The following is a 15828-nucleotide window of genomic DNA, read 5'->3' on the forward strand; positions in this document are numbered from 1 at the left end:
TCTCTTGTTTAAAGATTCACTTTACATGTAAGGCAGCATATCGATGGGTCTTTATTTTTTTATTATTCATTTAGCCACATTGGGTCTTTTGATTGGAGAATTTAGTCCATTTACATCTAAAGTAATTATTGACAGGTATTTGCTTATCGCCATTTTTTAAAACTGTTTTCTGGCTGCTTTGCAATTCTTCTGTATTCTTGTCTTCTTTTCCTCTCTTCCCTTGTGGATTGAGGACTTTCTTTAGTGTTATGCTTAGATTCCTTTCTTATTGTCTTTTGTGTATCTACTATAGGTTTTTGCCTTGTGGTTACTATGAGGGGCATATATAACAGCTTATATACATAACAGTTTATTTTAAGTTGATAGAAACTTATGTTTGAACACATTCTAAAACTCTACATTTTTACTGCCTCCCACTTCACCTCTTATGTTTTTGATGTGACATTTTACATCTTTTTATTTTTTGTATTCCTTAACTAATTATTGTAGTTATTTTCATTAGTTTTGTCTTTTAACCTTCATATGAGTTTTATCAGCGACTAACCCATTACCTTTACTATACATTTACCTTTACCAATGAGATTTATACTTTAATATGTTTGCTTGTTACTAATTAATGCTTTTTATTTTTTTAAGCTTAAAGTAGTTCCTTTAACATTTCTTTAAAAGCCAGTTTGTGATGATGAACTTCTCTAGCTTTTGCTTGCCTGGAAAACTTTCTTTCTCTTTCAATTCAGAATGATAACCTTGCTGGGTGGAGTATTTTGGGCTGCAATTTTTTTCCTTTCAGCACTTTGAATATATTATTTGCCTCCCTTCTCACCTGCAGATTCTGTTGAAAAATCAACTGATAGTCTTTGGGGTTTCCCTTGGATGTAACAACTTGCTTTTCTCTTGCTTTTTAAAAAATTCTCTCATTATCTTTAACTTTTGATATTTTAATTATAATGTATCTTTGTGTGGATCTTTTTGGGTTCATCTTATTTGAATCTATCTGGGATTCCTGAATATGGATGTCTGTTTTTTCCCCATGTTAGGTAAGTTTTCAGCAATTTCTTTTTCTTTCTTTCTTTCTTTCTTTCTTTCTTTCTTTCTTTCTTTCTTCTTTCTTTCTTTCTTTCTTTCGTCTGTCTAAGATTTTATTTATTTATTTGACAGAGAGAGACACAATGGGAGAGGGAACATAGGCAGGAGGAGTGGGAGAGGGAGAACCAGGCTTCCCACTGAGCAGGGAGCCCGATGCAGGGCTTGATCCCAGGACCCTGGGATCATGACATGAGCCGAAGGCAGATGCTTAACAACTGAGCCACCCAGGCACCCCAGCAATTTATTTCTTTAAATGAGTTTTCTCCCCCTTTCTCTCTCTGGTCTCTTCTGGGACCCTTACATTATAAATATTATTCTGTTTGTTGTTGTCTCCAGGGTCTTCTAAGTTATCTTCCCTTTTAAAAATTCTTCTCTCTTTTTGCTGCTCTATTTGGGTGAGTTCCACTGCCCTGTCTTCTAGATCACTGATCCTTTCTTCTGCTTCACATAGTTTGCTGTTGAACCACTCTAGTGTATTTTTCACTTCAGTTAGTATATTCTTCAGCTCTGTGACTTCTGTTTACTTCTGTGCTTTCTTATATTTTCTATCTCTTTGGTGAAGTTCTCACTGTGTTCATGCATTCTTCTCCCAAGTCATTGAGCAGCTTAATTACATTACTTTTGACTCTCTATCAGGTAAATTACTTATCTCCATTTCATTAAATTTTTTACTGAGGTTTTATGTTGCTTATTCATTTGGATCATAATCCTCCGTTTCCCCATTTTTCTTGATTCTCTATGTTGGTTTCTATGTATTAGGTGAAACACTACCTCTTCCAAGCTTGAAGGAGTGGATTTGTACAGGAGGTGAACCTTGTTGTTCAACATTGCTCTAGCTCTTGGTTGTCTCTTGAACCTTTGCAATTACCTAAGCAACGTGATTTATTCTTGATACGTCCCAGGTGTTGAAGTGTGCCAAGACCTGTCAGTTTTCCAAAGGGAGGGATCTCAGTCAGCACCTACTTTCAGGCTTACTGCAAGCCAGATGCTCAGGCAGCAGCTTTAAAGTATTCAAATATATACAGTCCTGTGGTGCTGTAATTGTAAACGCTGCTGACCTTCAGAGCTGGTGACCTGGAGGTGTCCCTTGGGTGACAGCTGCAAAATTTGGGGCTTCAGATGAGTGTATAAGCTCCTTCTGTGAGGCACCAGTGCACTGTAGCAAGGCCTGAAGAATGCAGAAAGATGGCCTCACATGGCTTATATTCCCTGAGAGCACCTCTGCAGCCTCTAGGTATGTGGCAAACTTGAAGTTTGCCCTTCAGATGCAAGTCACAGGACAAGTAAATAGGCCTCTTTCACAGAAAGATCGGGAGTGTGTTTCAGACTTCTATCTCTGTAGTACTCTGGGGATGTTAACCTGCCAGGAACTGTCTCTCTGTTACAGTCTCATGGGTCCCAGGAATGCAAGCACCTCTGGCTACCAGAGCCAGGTGACTGAGGAGCATCTCCTGTGTAGACTTCATATGTCCAACAGTTTTAGCAAGGCAGCAGGAGAGCACAGAGCTGGGACACACTTGCTTGAGCTATCAAGGTAGAGAAATAGTGCAAAAATGGCACCTGCCAGTGCCTCTATCCCTGGAGAGAGTCCCATAGGCCTCTGCTCCTCTGGCATATGCTTTAAGATTAGCAAACTTCACATACAGTCTATGTACTTTTCAAACTGCTACTTTTGTGTTGGTCCCTAGGGTAAGTAAGTCTGCATACAAGCTCTTTAACAGAAGTACTCTAGTTCCCTACAGCCCTTTGGGTTTCCTGGATGTGGTTTTCAAAGCCAGACATTTTGGGGGCTCGTCTCTCCATTGCAGGTCTCAGAGGTTGGGGTGACTGATGTGGGGCATGAACTCCTCATTCCTCACGGAGGAATTACAGAATTATGAAATCACTCCCAATTATGGATTGCCATGTGGCAGGTGGGGTTTGGTAAGAATATATCTCAGTCTCTCCCACTCATCTAGATGTGGCTCTTTTACTGTTTGTTGTAAAGGAGCTGTTCAGCTAGTTTTCAGATCTTTTTCAGAAGGAACTATTCCATATATAGCTACATATTCAGTGTGTCTATGGAAGGTAAGTTCAGGATCTTCAAATGCCACCATCTTGGATGCCCTCTCTCAAGTTGCCTTTAAACACTGACTAAAATTAAATATTTTGTTTACATGCTGTTTTTCTATGATCTGTATGGAAATAAACACAGCAGCTCTGAGGAACAACTGCATTATTATCACATAGTCTTTGATCTATACTAAATATTTAATAAAACTAGTCTTCAAATGTCAAAAAAGAGGGGTGAATTGTATGGCATATGGCTTATATCTCAATAAAGCTGTTATTTTTTTAATAAAACCTTTACAAAGTTTATGGTAAATGGTAGTTTGTTCTTGCAAGTGTCCCTCAGCTGTGAAATCTTAGTTGTCACTAAAGTCATCCATACAAGTTGTTATAAATATACTGGCAAAATGCTTAGAATGACATACAGTTACTACTGGAGTGCTTAGCATGTACTAAGCTTCATATATAATATGAAAGATATTATAAAATAAAGGAAAGGATGAAAATTTGAGAAGGGAAACGCTTATGCAATACTCATAAAAATTAAGCTCCCAGATAAATTGTGAGTGTATCAGTCACTGGATGTTTGGAGTTCATGACTGTCAACTCTTTGTCTCCTGGATATTTTGGTAACACCAAGAACATCTTTTTATTTCAGTAACTTCCATGAGAGATTATCAAATGACCTACAATGTGCTAGTTGCTGAGGAATATGGTTCCTGCCCTTAAAGTGTTTCACTGTCAATTTGGAGAGATAAATATAAACATTCGTACATAGTATTACCTGAGATAGGTACTATGAACTGTCTAAAGTGCTTTAAAACCTACAGCACATTTATTTGAATATCTTCACAAAGCAATTCTAGTGTTTTGGGATAAATTTAGTCTTAAAAGGGAGCCAAACAGATTTTGAGCCAAAGCCAGTGAATACAATTGTTATCTCAAAGCATCCATATAAATTCAAAAAATTATAATATGTATCGTGGGAAACATCTTTGAATTTTAAACTGCATAAAATGTTTAGTGGGCTTATAGGCTCACAGGTCCTGTGTTCTACTCCCATGTTTCTTCCTCTCTACCCTTATACAGATCTACAATGCACGTTGGGAGTTGCTGTTAAATTTCCCATCTTTTCCCAAATGTTTCTCCCTCTCTAGTGTCTGGGACTCTTGGCCAATCTCCATTTTCTTTCTCCTTTATCTGTCATTTTCCCAGATATTTCACTGACATTGAGGTCTCTGCCTGTCCAAATTTGGCTATTTCTAGAGTTCTGTCCCAGGCATTCCTTTCTCCTCCATTAAAACATTACTGTGGGCAGTTATATTTCCTACTATGCCATGCCCTAACTCCTATATGCATAAGTCTGGCAAATCCATATTTCTAGCTCTGATTTTCCCCCTGTGCTTCATATCCATATTTCTAGTTGTCCAGATATACCAAGCATGCAAAGGAAGATAATTTCCTCTAAGTGATGTCATCTAATGATGAGGCTAACAGCAATTTTGGAATTCCTCTTTAGGAAACTCCTGCATAGTACAGTAGTGTAAAGCATTCATTAGTAACTTAATGAATTTTGTTTCAAAAATTGGGTTACCCATAGGGATTATTTATTGCATTTTCTAAATGTGACTTTAAATTCTTTTGGCTATTTCCAAAGACCAAACCCACCTCTCAAACAATGATGTGCTGCTATTTTGAATATGTGTGTGTGTGTGTGTGTGTGTGTGTGTGTGTGTCTCCATATACACACATATACATTTTGATATGCATATCATAAGCATATGCAACAAGCTCAGAAATATTTCAGAAGAGTTTAATTTTAAACAGGCAGTGTCAGGATCAGAGGTATCAACTTGCATAACCTCCCAAGATTTGACGAGGATAATGTTCATTTTCATAGATAAGCTACTGTATGTTTGCAAAAATAAGTTAGATTGCTTTACAGATATATTTATTTTATTTGAGAGAGACAGAGAGAGAGAGTGAGTAAGCAAGCACATGTTGGGGAGGCTGAGGGAGAGGGAGACAAGCAGACTTCCTGCTGAGTGCAGAGCTTAAGGTGGGGCTCAATCCCAGGACCCTGAGATCATGATCTAACCTGAAATCAAGAGTTGGAGGCTTAACCAACTGAGCCACCCAGGCTCCCCGCTTAGTGTTAGTTTTTGAAAATCTTCCATTGTGCAATGAATGAAGTGCCATCATGTGAACGTACACTCTGCAAGACAGATGGCACGTAAAGTCCTGGTGTCTGGCTTTTAGGGGAGAGCGTCAAAGAATGAACACTTTTTGTTTACTTGAGTGCCAGGTACTATCAGACGCATTCTTTTTTCCTTTCTTATTGCTAAAAGAATGCTTTATGTATCAGAAATAGAATGGAATTTCACATTCCTGAAGTTGTGAATATTGCTGTTTATGATTCTGTTCTCATTTTTTCATAACAAAATCATGAAGAATTTTCTTCCACATTTAGGCAAGGCTCAATTCTCCAGAAAAATTATGAATTGTTTGAGGAATATTTCAAATGCAGACATGGAGTAAAGTACCATGAGAGGTACACTTACAAACTTAAATATTTGTTTTGTGGGACAACTAAAATGGTATTGAGAGAGCTGGAGGGTATAAAATTATTGATAAATAAAATAGTACACTATTTAGAATTTTGAGCAAACTTGTGGATCTCTAGGACTAAAAATGTTGTACCAAATTGATGTGAACTCTTCAAGCTCTTTCTTAGACTGTAATATTCAAGGAAAAAAGTTGATGATATAAGAAAAAAAAGTAGACTTCTTTGCATATCACTTTAAAACCTCAGGGAAAACTTATTATTTTTTTTAGCTAAAATGGACTCACTGAAGGTTATTTATGTTCATGTTCCTAAAAACTGATGTATTTTTGATGGGAGTACATTTTGGATTAGGCTTGGCCTGCTGAGGATTGTTAAATCACAACATACACAAACAAAAAACCAAATTCTGTGAGCAAGAAATACAAAACAGTATAAACAAAACTATTGCTGGGTGAGTCCAGTTGTTTTTCTCCCAAAGTAGCAATAGATTTCCAAAACATCTAAAATTATTTGAAACTTGCTCTAACAAATAATCTAGAGAAAAAGCCTTTCTAGTATAAATTATATGCTCCACTCAGTAAAGGTACATACAGCTCTACAGCCGGCAAAACTGTTACTATAGCATCTGAAATGGACACGTTATGTGTTGCTTAAAGAGTTTCCAAATTTCAAACTTGGCAACAGATTTAGAAGCCAATCTTTCTTTGGAAGGGAAAGGATCAAATATTTTCTCATAGAAAAGCTACAGATTATTTGTATAAGTTAAAGGACAAGGTTAAAATGTTAGACAAATATTAATTCCAGTTTTCTATATGCAGTGCACAGGTGCAACTTGAACAGCACATTATATGGTATAATCATTAAATTCATTCAACCAGACCTTAGAGAGTTAAAAACATATATTCTGAGGAACAGGACTCCTCGGTCCAAAGGATGAGAATGAAACAGTGCAGAATATTTGTGTATCAAGGTGATTCCAGTTTCCAACTGGGAAAACAGGACTGTTAACACCCACATCCCCTGACAACTGTCCAATTATGTATATCACACTTGGCCTACTGTTTGCAGTAGAAGTAATCAATAAAGGATGTGGTTGAGTGAACATAGATTTTGGTTGAACCAATGCATGAAAACTTAATCATTTACTCAGAGAGAAGAAATCAAATAGAGCAGAGATGAAACAGCCACTAAGGGGATTGTTGATTGTGCCACCAAGTTTGTGGGCCACAGATGAAAGTAATAAGGCAAATGGAATCAGTGACAGGAGAAAATGTAAAAAGCTGTTCTTAATTTCATGAATTAATAGAAATGTTTTGATGTATTTTTGGGGAGTCATTTTTAGGAACTTTCGCATCAAAGCCCGGATGTTCCATTTTAAAGAATATATGAAAATTACTAGGGCATGTCATTTCTCTCAAGCAAAAAGAAATTAATTTTCAGCTATAACAGAAAGGTAATTTTCACACTTGAAACTTTGTACTGATTGATTGAAAGATCTCCACTGTGGAAAGTTTTCTAGGAAATAATTTAACCTGAGTTTGCAAGAAAATTTACAATGAGTATGGAATAAACCCAGAGGTAGGCTAGTTGTGACCGATGTGTCTTGACCAATTCTCATTTTTGTGATTTTCCCCCCTAGATTCTTTTCAAAAGTCATCCTGATTATTTGGAGAGTCTCGGCATTTCAGTAAAATGAGTTATTTCAGTAAATGAGGCAAAAAAAAAATGCCATAAAGAAAACTGAGGAATTTTGCTCTCTGTATTTATTCAAATTGTCTGTGTTAATAATAATATTTACTTGGTAATTTCTCAACTCACTCTCTCTTTGTTTTATAGACCATAATTCTAGCTTTTATAGCTGTGTCATAGGCAATTTTCATCATTTTATAATATCAACCCCCCCTTTTCTTCACTAGTATTCCAAGTGGGGCGGGGAAAGATGTTGTAATGCTTATTTTCTGTTACACTGTTTAACCCCTTGTGTAATTAATATTATTCAGAACAACAGCAAAAATAACAAACACTGTTCACTATTAAAACCTTCATCAATAACTCTAATGGCATGGCCGGGTCCAGCATTACCAAACAGACAACTCTGTATTACCAAGTCCTTCAGTCTTGAGGAAATATGGCATATTTTTCAATTGAAGGCTTAGTATAAATTCTTATAACCATTTTAGAAGCTTCTAGCCTTAGAGATTATTCACCTTTCATGCACGCTCAGCTGATAGCCTTAGACACACACTTAGGCTAGACATGGCTATCCTCTTCCATTTTCTTTAAAGAGATGAAATATATTTATAGAGATAGGGCTACCATTAGTGAAACTTGTGCAATTGCACAGGTTAGGAAAAAGAGATTTAGAGAAGATGTAAAGCTTCATGTGCAGCTTGATTTATTTCTCCACCACTGCTCCCATAATTTCCCCTATTTTGGTTGTGTTTCATTTCTTGCCTGTTGTTGCTAATCTGAGGACAGTTTAGGACTATGAAAGGGATGTTTGTGTGTGTGTGTGTGTGTGTGTGTGTGTGCATGTATCCAAGAACACCAAATCTTTAAAGTGAAATTTTAAAAAAAATGACCACAAAATTTGTATCAAGGCATTTTTAGTAATCAGTGGACTTGATTTAATAAGTCTTCTTAGATAACTAGGGGGTGAAAGAATATGCTGAGGCTTAACGCTCCCCTGAATGCTACTCCATAACCACCACCAACGCTGCAAAATGGTAGATTTGGATTGGAAATCTTGCGGTGTCCCTGGGGTACTTCTTCCGTATGGCCCCAGCAGAAGCATCTCCTGTACTCTCTTGTGTATTACATAACATTATAAAACTAAGAACCCAGGCCTACCATACAAATTGATGGCTTCACTGGTACTTAGTAGATGAGAATTCTTATAGGTGGAATTTGTTTCATTGGGTAGAAAAGTGAGGAGGAGCTCAAGCTTCTTGCCTATTATATGTTTGCCCCAAGGCAGGTTCCTAGACTGTTGGAATAGAATTGTCCCTATTTCTGCCAAAAACAAATCCTACTTTATGATATATCAAGTTATAGCTGTGCCCTTTTCTACATCTAAGCCCCAAATAACACTTCGGCCAAATTAAAACATTAAATTGTCAGCGCGCCTGGCTGGCTCAGTCGGTTAAATGTCTGCCTTCAGATCAGGTCATGATCTCCAGGTCCTGGGATCGAGTTCTGCATCAGGCTCCCTGCTCAGTGGGGAGTCTGCTTCTCCCTCTCCTTCTGCCTAAGCCCCCCCTTGCTTGTGCTCGTTTTCTCTCTGTCAAATAAACTATTTTAACCCCCCAAAACACTCACATTAAATTGTCTGTCTGTTATTATTGCCAATATTTACCAGATAATCGTTCAACTCTCCCATTAGGTTTTACTGTATAGACCAGGAATTCAGATCCTTGAGTGGAGATTAAAATATTCCAAGAGAGACACTTGTCTTTAACAGGTGAGAATTATTTTGAGATAACCTCATACATACCGAAGTTTAAGAAATAAAAACTGTCAGTAACTAACGTGGCATTCCAACCCTGATGACATAGTAAGTGTTCAATGCAGGTTTATAAAAGAAAATCATTTTCCCCTGGAGTTTTATCTCTTTAGTCATGCTGGAACACATGTCATTTTGTAAAAAATATTTTATAAACATGTTAAGGAATGCATTTATTTGACTGTATAAGCTTAGGCCAGGTCTGTTACTACAAAGCAAGACAAACACTCCAACCATTTTCTACTGATTCTGGGCTGTGTTAACAACAGTCAAGTAATTTAATAATGAAAATGAACTGCACCAAAGGGCACAGAGTTGGTGTGTTACAAATAGACATTAAACTGAAAACTTATAAATCTCTTCTTTGTGTTCAAACACCTGCTTCTTTCCAGTTGTTACATGGAAAGTAAACGTTTAAGGGATAGCTGGGTTGATTTTCCATGGGTTAGTCACCAATCTCGACTTGGAAGAGCCACAACACCCACGGGTTCCTTGCTTTATCCATGGCTGACCCCACCTTCCTGGAGTACATAGCCATACTTTCCTCATAGCTATATCTGTGTCCCTAACCACTTATCCAGCAGTGACTGCATTGCCTTTTATTTGGTACTTTGTAGAGACCTTCATTTTGTTGGCATGGGTATTTTAATATTTATTTATTTATTTATTTATTTATTTATTTATTTATTTATTAATGATTATTATATTAGCAGTGGTAATTATATAATGATGATGTACTTTCAGTTCACTAGGCATTTAATCTTTTAAATGTCTTTTAAATAACAATTTTGTCTTTTAAAACACTATCTTGTATGTGTTTACAAGCTGAAATACAGGAATTAGAACTTGACACAACCTGTATCTGTTCTTTCTCTTCTTCTTCTCACCACTACTAACTACTACTGCGATCAGCACCACCATTATTAAAAAGCCATACCTTGGGTATAAGATAACATACCAAAGACCAAGGCCTTTATTTTGATAACTTTTCTCATCCTACTTTGAATTAAATAATAACGTTACAACATAGTGCAAAAATTAAATGATCACAAGAAAATAAGTGAAGGGCAAATCACGTTTTCCATGGAAAAATTTGTTGTTCAGGTATACTTTTATTAAATTGTCTGTTTTAAGTGAAATAGCAGGAGTATCGTTCTTGCATTCAGTTGTTTATCCAGATGCGTACGCTCAAAGGAGAGATGTCTTAATGGAAGAAGCAAGACTGAAGCATAAAGGAAAACTTTCCTCCAAGAAGAGCTCCGGAAAGGTTGCGGTGAGCCCCAGTTACTGAAGCGTACTATATATGGCTGAGCTCTCTGCTTTTTTAACCTGTGAGATGTGACCTGATTTTTCCCTTTCATTCAAGGTCATCACTAAACTTACAGAAAATCAAAAATAAAATCATACAAAGGAGGCATAGACAAAGGAAGGTTTAGGTGCATATTTTAAAATACCACATTGGTTTAAAATAACTTACGATGAAAGGGTCACTTAAGAAGGGCACTGCTTAAAATTTAAGCAGGCAGTAATGGAAAGCGACAGACCTCAAACAATTTAAGTCTTTCACAGCTGAGTGAATTCACAGTGACAGCAAGACAAGGATGTGCTAACTTACCTCTGCAGGACCTTGGCTATTGCTTCATAGGCTCTCCCCAGGCTGAGATCATCATCCAGCTCTGTAGAGATTGTACTGTACGTGTTAAGGACCTATCAGGAAAAGAAATACATATTAAATATACAGCACGACCAGATTCACTGATGTTTCATTTCATAACAGAAAAGATGAAAATTAATAGTTGTTCTTAATGTCTCCATAAAATACTTTTTGTTTATTAAAAATTCATGTTGGTTTGGTTTATTTTTATCTATAGCATAAGTTGTTTCACAGCAATGTCTTTAAGCCATGACAGTGAGGTCTTACTTTTGTAAAAATAATTCTTTTCTTGTACAATCCCAAATCTTCCAATTTATAGAACTTAGGTGTGAATAAATAATTGAATGGTTTACAACATTATTTTAAAATATGGTACTATTATTGAAGGTAATAGAAGGCAGATTATAATATTCTACTGGGGTAGCTTAAATATCACTTTTCTTTCTATAAATAGCATTTTGAAAAGCGTGAATTTAGGTGCTAAGCAATTTCTAAATCTATCATTTTATTGGATGCATATCTCACAGTTTGTGCGTGTATTCGGTATACACTAAAAATATTTCTTAAAAATGTACTTCATTACCAACAATCTCTTCAATAATCAAAAGATTATGGCTGCCACTGCCAAACATATGATCTTAATTTAATTTAACACTGACACCGTGTTTATGGTATAATTTCCCTTTCTATTCTTTTTTCTCTTTCAGTGGCCAGAAGGGGGAAATATGTAAAACAAAATTCCTATTCTTTCTTCTTCCTTCATTGTTACTTGACCCAACCTATTACACACATGAGAACACAGGAAATCTCCAAAGACCTCTATGGAAATCCTTTTTGCACATTTTCTAAGACAGAATTAGTTAAAGTCATTTGACAGCGTTTGGAGAGAGAGTCAGGGTGAGGGAGGATGTAAATATGTGCTGTGTGCTACTGTCTGAATTAGACAGCTTTGAAGATTTAAGTATCAGAGGCAGTGCTGATATTTGGTTTTACTTTCTTAAGGTTAATATTTGGGAAATAATTTCAATGAGGCCATGATGATACCTCATAAAATTTGTTTCTGTTTTTGTGTGTGTGTGGTTTATAAGTGAATGCTTGATAGAACACTGATATTAAAACTTACTGATACATATTGACCCAGTGTTTTAATTCCTGTTAAACCTGCTAAGTTCAAAATTTTGATTCTTATTTTTAAGCCTCTTAATATGCCTTGTATAAACCTGAGAATATTCTCTTCACTTTGTCTTGCATAACTGACAACACCTACATTAAGTCTGATATAACTTGACATAGACCTTTCTGAGTGAAGGGGCAGAATTCATGAATTTTGTGGATTTATAAGAGATCTTATTGAATCCAAATATCAAAATATTTAGAAAGAGACCTTCTAGTGTCTTTTTTGGTCCATACATCTTTATATGACATTCTAGAACTTTAAGATTGAATATTCTATTTCCTGCCAAAAACAATTTGTTTATTCAGCAAATACCGTTACTGTGTACCAGGTGCCATGTTAGACCCTAAGAAATCTTAAATGGAAGGGAACACGCTTGCAGCCCGGAAGGCATTTACAGTCTTGTGGTACAGAGGTTTGGGTTGATGCACTGTGTGAATCAGCAATGACTGAAGGGAGGATTCCCCAGGGCTTACACCATGCTTATCCTTCGTACTCTCCCATGCCCCTGGCCACCTGAAGCAAGCGGTATAGTAAGTACCTGCAGGCACCCATTATCTTAGCGGTGTGACTCTTTACCCCATGGTTGGGAGGCTAGGTATCCAGGAAATTACAGGTAAATACTTCAGGGCTGATGACGCCTATCCCACACAAGTGTGCAGCATTTCCTGGAAGGAGCAGGGGCAAAAAAGGGCTCAGTCTGGGCTTTTGGTTTTGGCCTCAGACTTGACTCCACAGAAGCTTCCTCCTGGAGCCAGACATGGTCTACTGGAATGAACACTAACCTCAGAGTAAGACGACTTGGATTCCAGTCCTAGTTCTTTCATACAGTTCTCCTGGAGAAGCTTTTCTCAGAAATAAAAAAGAAAACCTGCTCCTGAGAGTTGCTGCGAGGCCACCAGGAGAGAATACAGAGTGCTATGTAAACCACAGGGCAAGAATTCCGTGGGAATCCGAGAACCAGCCATTAGTGAACAGCTCCTCGTAGGGGCTTCCCTCCTCAAAGTAAAGGCAACACATTTTAATTTGTGGTTTGAGAGAGTTCATAGGTCAGCTCACGCATTTTACCTAAAAACAGGAACTCTCTAGGCAGTAGGAAGCATTTGGTTCATTACTGGCCCAGCAGGGAAGCAATGAATGACATGACTGAAGACCTACAAAGTGCCGCAGAGGAGCCCATCTAAATCAGACAGGACCTCTGCTCCTCAGCAGTGTGAGCTGTAGTGGGAGAGAGTAAATGCAGACAGGAGAATCACAAGAAGAACACAAGGCAAAATTCAGCAGACTGGGGAATCCTGTAGTTCGACTGAAGGGGAGTAGAAAGGACGTTGTTAAAATACAAAGGAAAAACTCATAAAAGTGGAAAAATAGCATGAGATTACTAATTGTGTAGAAAATAAAGATGTTTTATATTGCTCTTATGGTAAGCTACCTTACCTGCTTTTTAATTAAAGTAGGCAGGGTATAATTTTACAAATAAACATTAATCAGTTTGAATCATTAGACAAACAGTGGAATCTTTTTTACAAAGAATACTTCAAGGGAGAAAATACAGTGTGCAGATCTGAGGGATCCACTGTACTTGACCAAACATCCCTCGGACAAGCCATATGTTGGAAATAAATCCAGGGCCTGGAACGTTAAATTCTATCACCACAAAACAAAGATAAAAGGAGAGAATAAAGACTCTCAGGTGCAAACTATTTTGATGAATTGGAAATTCATTATGTATGTATTTAAACTGTATTGACAATGCACTTAATCAGCCTTTGTCAAAAGACAGAGGATAGCACTGATTAAGCATAGTACTAGGTAAATTTCAACAAACACCAAACGTGATTACACGTGATTTGCGTGATTACAAGGCTATCACAGTTGGAAAAGTTAGTTCATATATCTAATAAAAATTGAGTGTCACATGGCTACTCAAATTTCTCTGATAATTTCAGTGAATAATGGAGATGAAGCTTTGATAACTATTTTACTTGAAGTTTTAAAGGCTTTATCTTCCCACTAGCATAACACTGATTTACCTGAAAAAGCATTTTCAAATAGAATCCAAGTTCTTAAAATGAGATAATCTCTATTGGTCACCTAAAAACAAAACTAGTAGAATACTTAACATAAAAAATGAGAATAATGCTGGCACTATATGACAAATTCTTTGACGAATTGTTTGCTGTAAAATAAAATTTTAAGGATCATTAATTTCTTTTGCTATAATACCCTTCAAGAAAGCATTGGATTTAAGTCAAGATTGTCACCTGTCAAATCTTCCTCCCAGAAGATTTTAAGAATAAATTTCATGCCTGAGCTTGGCACCTTTAAGGGCAGATACATAAGAAGTCACTATTAGGTCTATTAATTTCAAACACCCAATTGTTTTCTATCCTTACATGTTGAGGACTTCCAGTGATGAGGGCACATCCACTCTTACAGTCCCTTTACTTTAGACAGCATTAACACAGAAAAAAAAAATTCCAGCAATGATGGCCCTTGTACCTGTTTTCACAGATGAAATCTGCTTTAAACCACTCTGCTGACTATCACTCCCGGCCTCACTTTCCCAGATTAGATGGAATCATCTCCGCACCCCTCTGCCCAGCCAGCTGTTATAAGAAAACACTGTCCTGGTCAATTTGTTTTAAAAACTGTATGCATTTTAACATTATTGTAGATTCACACGCAATTGTAAGAAATAACGCAGAGCGCTCTCATTTATCCCCCACCCAGGTAACATCCCGCCTGACCTCAGTACCGAAGTACAACCAGGAAACTGAGGTTGATACAATTCACCCACTTCATTCAGATTTCATGAGTTTTACACACGCTTGTGTGTGCCTGTGTGTGCGTGTGCATGTGCGTGTTAATTTCATGCGATTGAATCACATGCATCTATTCATGTAACCACCACCACCATAGTCAAGACATTGAATAGTTCTACCATTACGATAATCTCTCATGTTACCCTTTCATTTGTAGTTATGTTTGCTGCTTGGAAGAGAAAGAAGAGAGATGGGGAAAAATAGGTTTTTTCTTTTTTCGTTGGGTGAAAGAAAGGTTTGCCTTAGAAAACATTCCGAAATACCTTGGCATCTGCCCCGTTCCCTTTTGGTCCACCTCCCTCACCCTGTGTATTTGTATTTCACCAGGGAAATTTCCTTAGCTGAGTGACTGACAGAAGGACAGTAGTTGATTAAAGCAGTTCATACCTAGGTATGAACAACTCAAAGATCACTAACTCCGCCAGAAGTTGTAGTTTTACTTTTTTAAAATTTATTTATTTTTAGAGAGAGGCAGACAGAGAGAGAGAGAGAGCAAGGAGGGGGAGGGGCAGAGGGAGAGAATCTCAAGCAGATGCTCCACGGAGCATAGAGCCCAATGTGGGCCTCAATCTCACAACCCTAAGATCATGACCTGAGCTGAAACCGAGAGTTGACACTTAACTGACTGAGCCGCCCAGGTGACCCCAAAGGTTGTAATTTTAAAGGACATTTGCTAGCCCCGAATCTCTTCTTCTGGGTGGAGTTTTATGCAGCCTAACAAAGTGAAATGAAACAATTCAGTTAGCGTGTGCAGGATAATTTGGGGCAAGGTTATAAAGCAACAACACAAAGGCCAGCCTTCTCTTAAAATTCAGCCTTATGATATGATCCTTTATGCAGGTGCTGATTTCTATAACTTCTTTTTTGGGGTCTACTTTTATACCTCAGGTTTTCTAGAAGCTACACACACTTTTCCATAATCTCCTTATCAAAGTGGTATAGAAGGGAATGAAAAAAGGGAAGAGGGGAACG

At 37.3% G+C, this 15828-nt stretch overlaps 1 protein-coding gene across 1 annotated transcript in view; it reads right to left on the reverse strand.

Annotated features, from left to right (window-relative positions):
* Positions 1 to 15828, reverse strand: part of TTC29 (tetratricopeptide repeat domain 29) — a 232049-nt gene that overhangs the window by 97545 nt on the left and 118676 nt on the right. Inside the window, exon 9 of the mRNA XM_008685456.2 lies at positions 10819 to 10910. Within this exon, the coding sequence (XP_008683678.2) occupies positions 10819 to 10910 (92 nt within the window). The remainder of the gene's footprint in view (positions 1 to 10818; positions 10911 to 15828) is intronic.

This window comes from Ursus maritimus, unplaced genomic scaffold, assembly GCF_017311325.1.
Source record: "Ursus maritimus isolate PB19 unplaced genomic scaffold, ASM1731132v1 scaffold_11, whole genome shotgun sequence".
Lineage (NCBI taxonomy): Eukaryota > Metazoa > Chordata > Mammalia > Carnivora > Ursidae > Ursus > Ursus maritimus.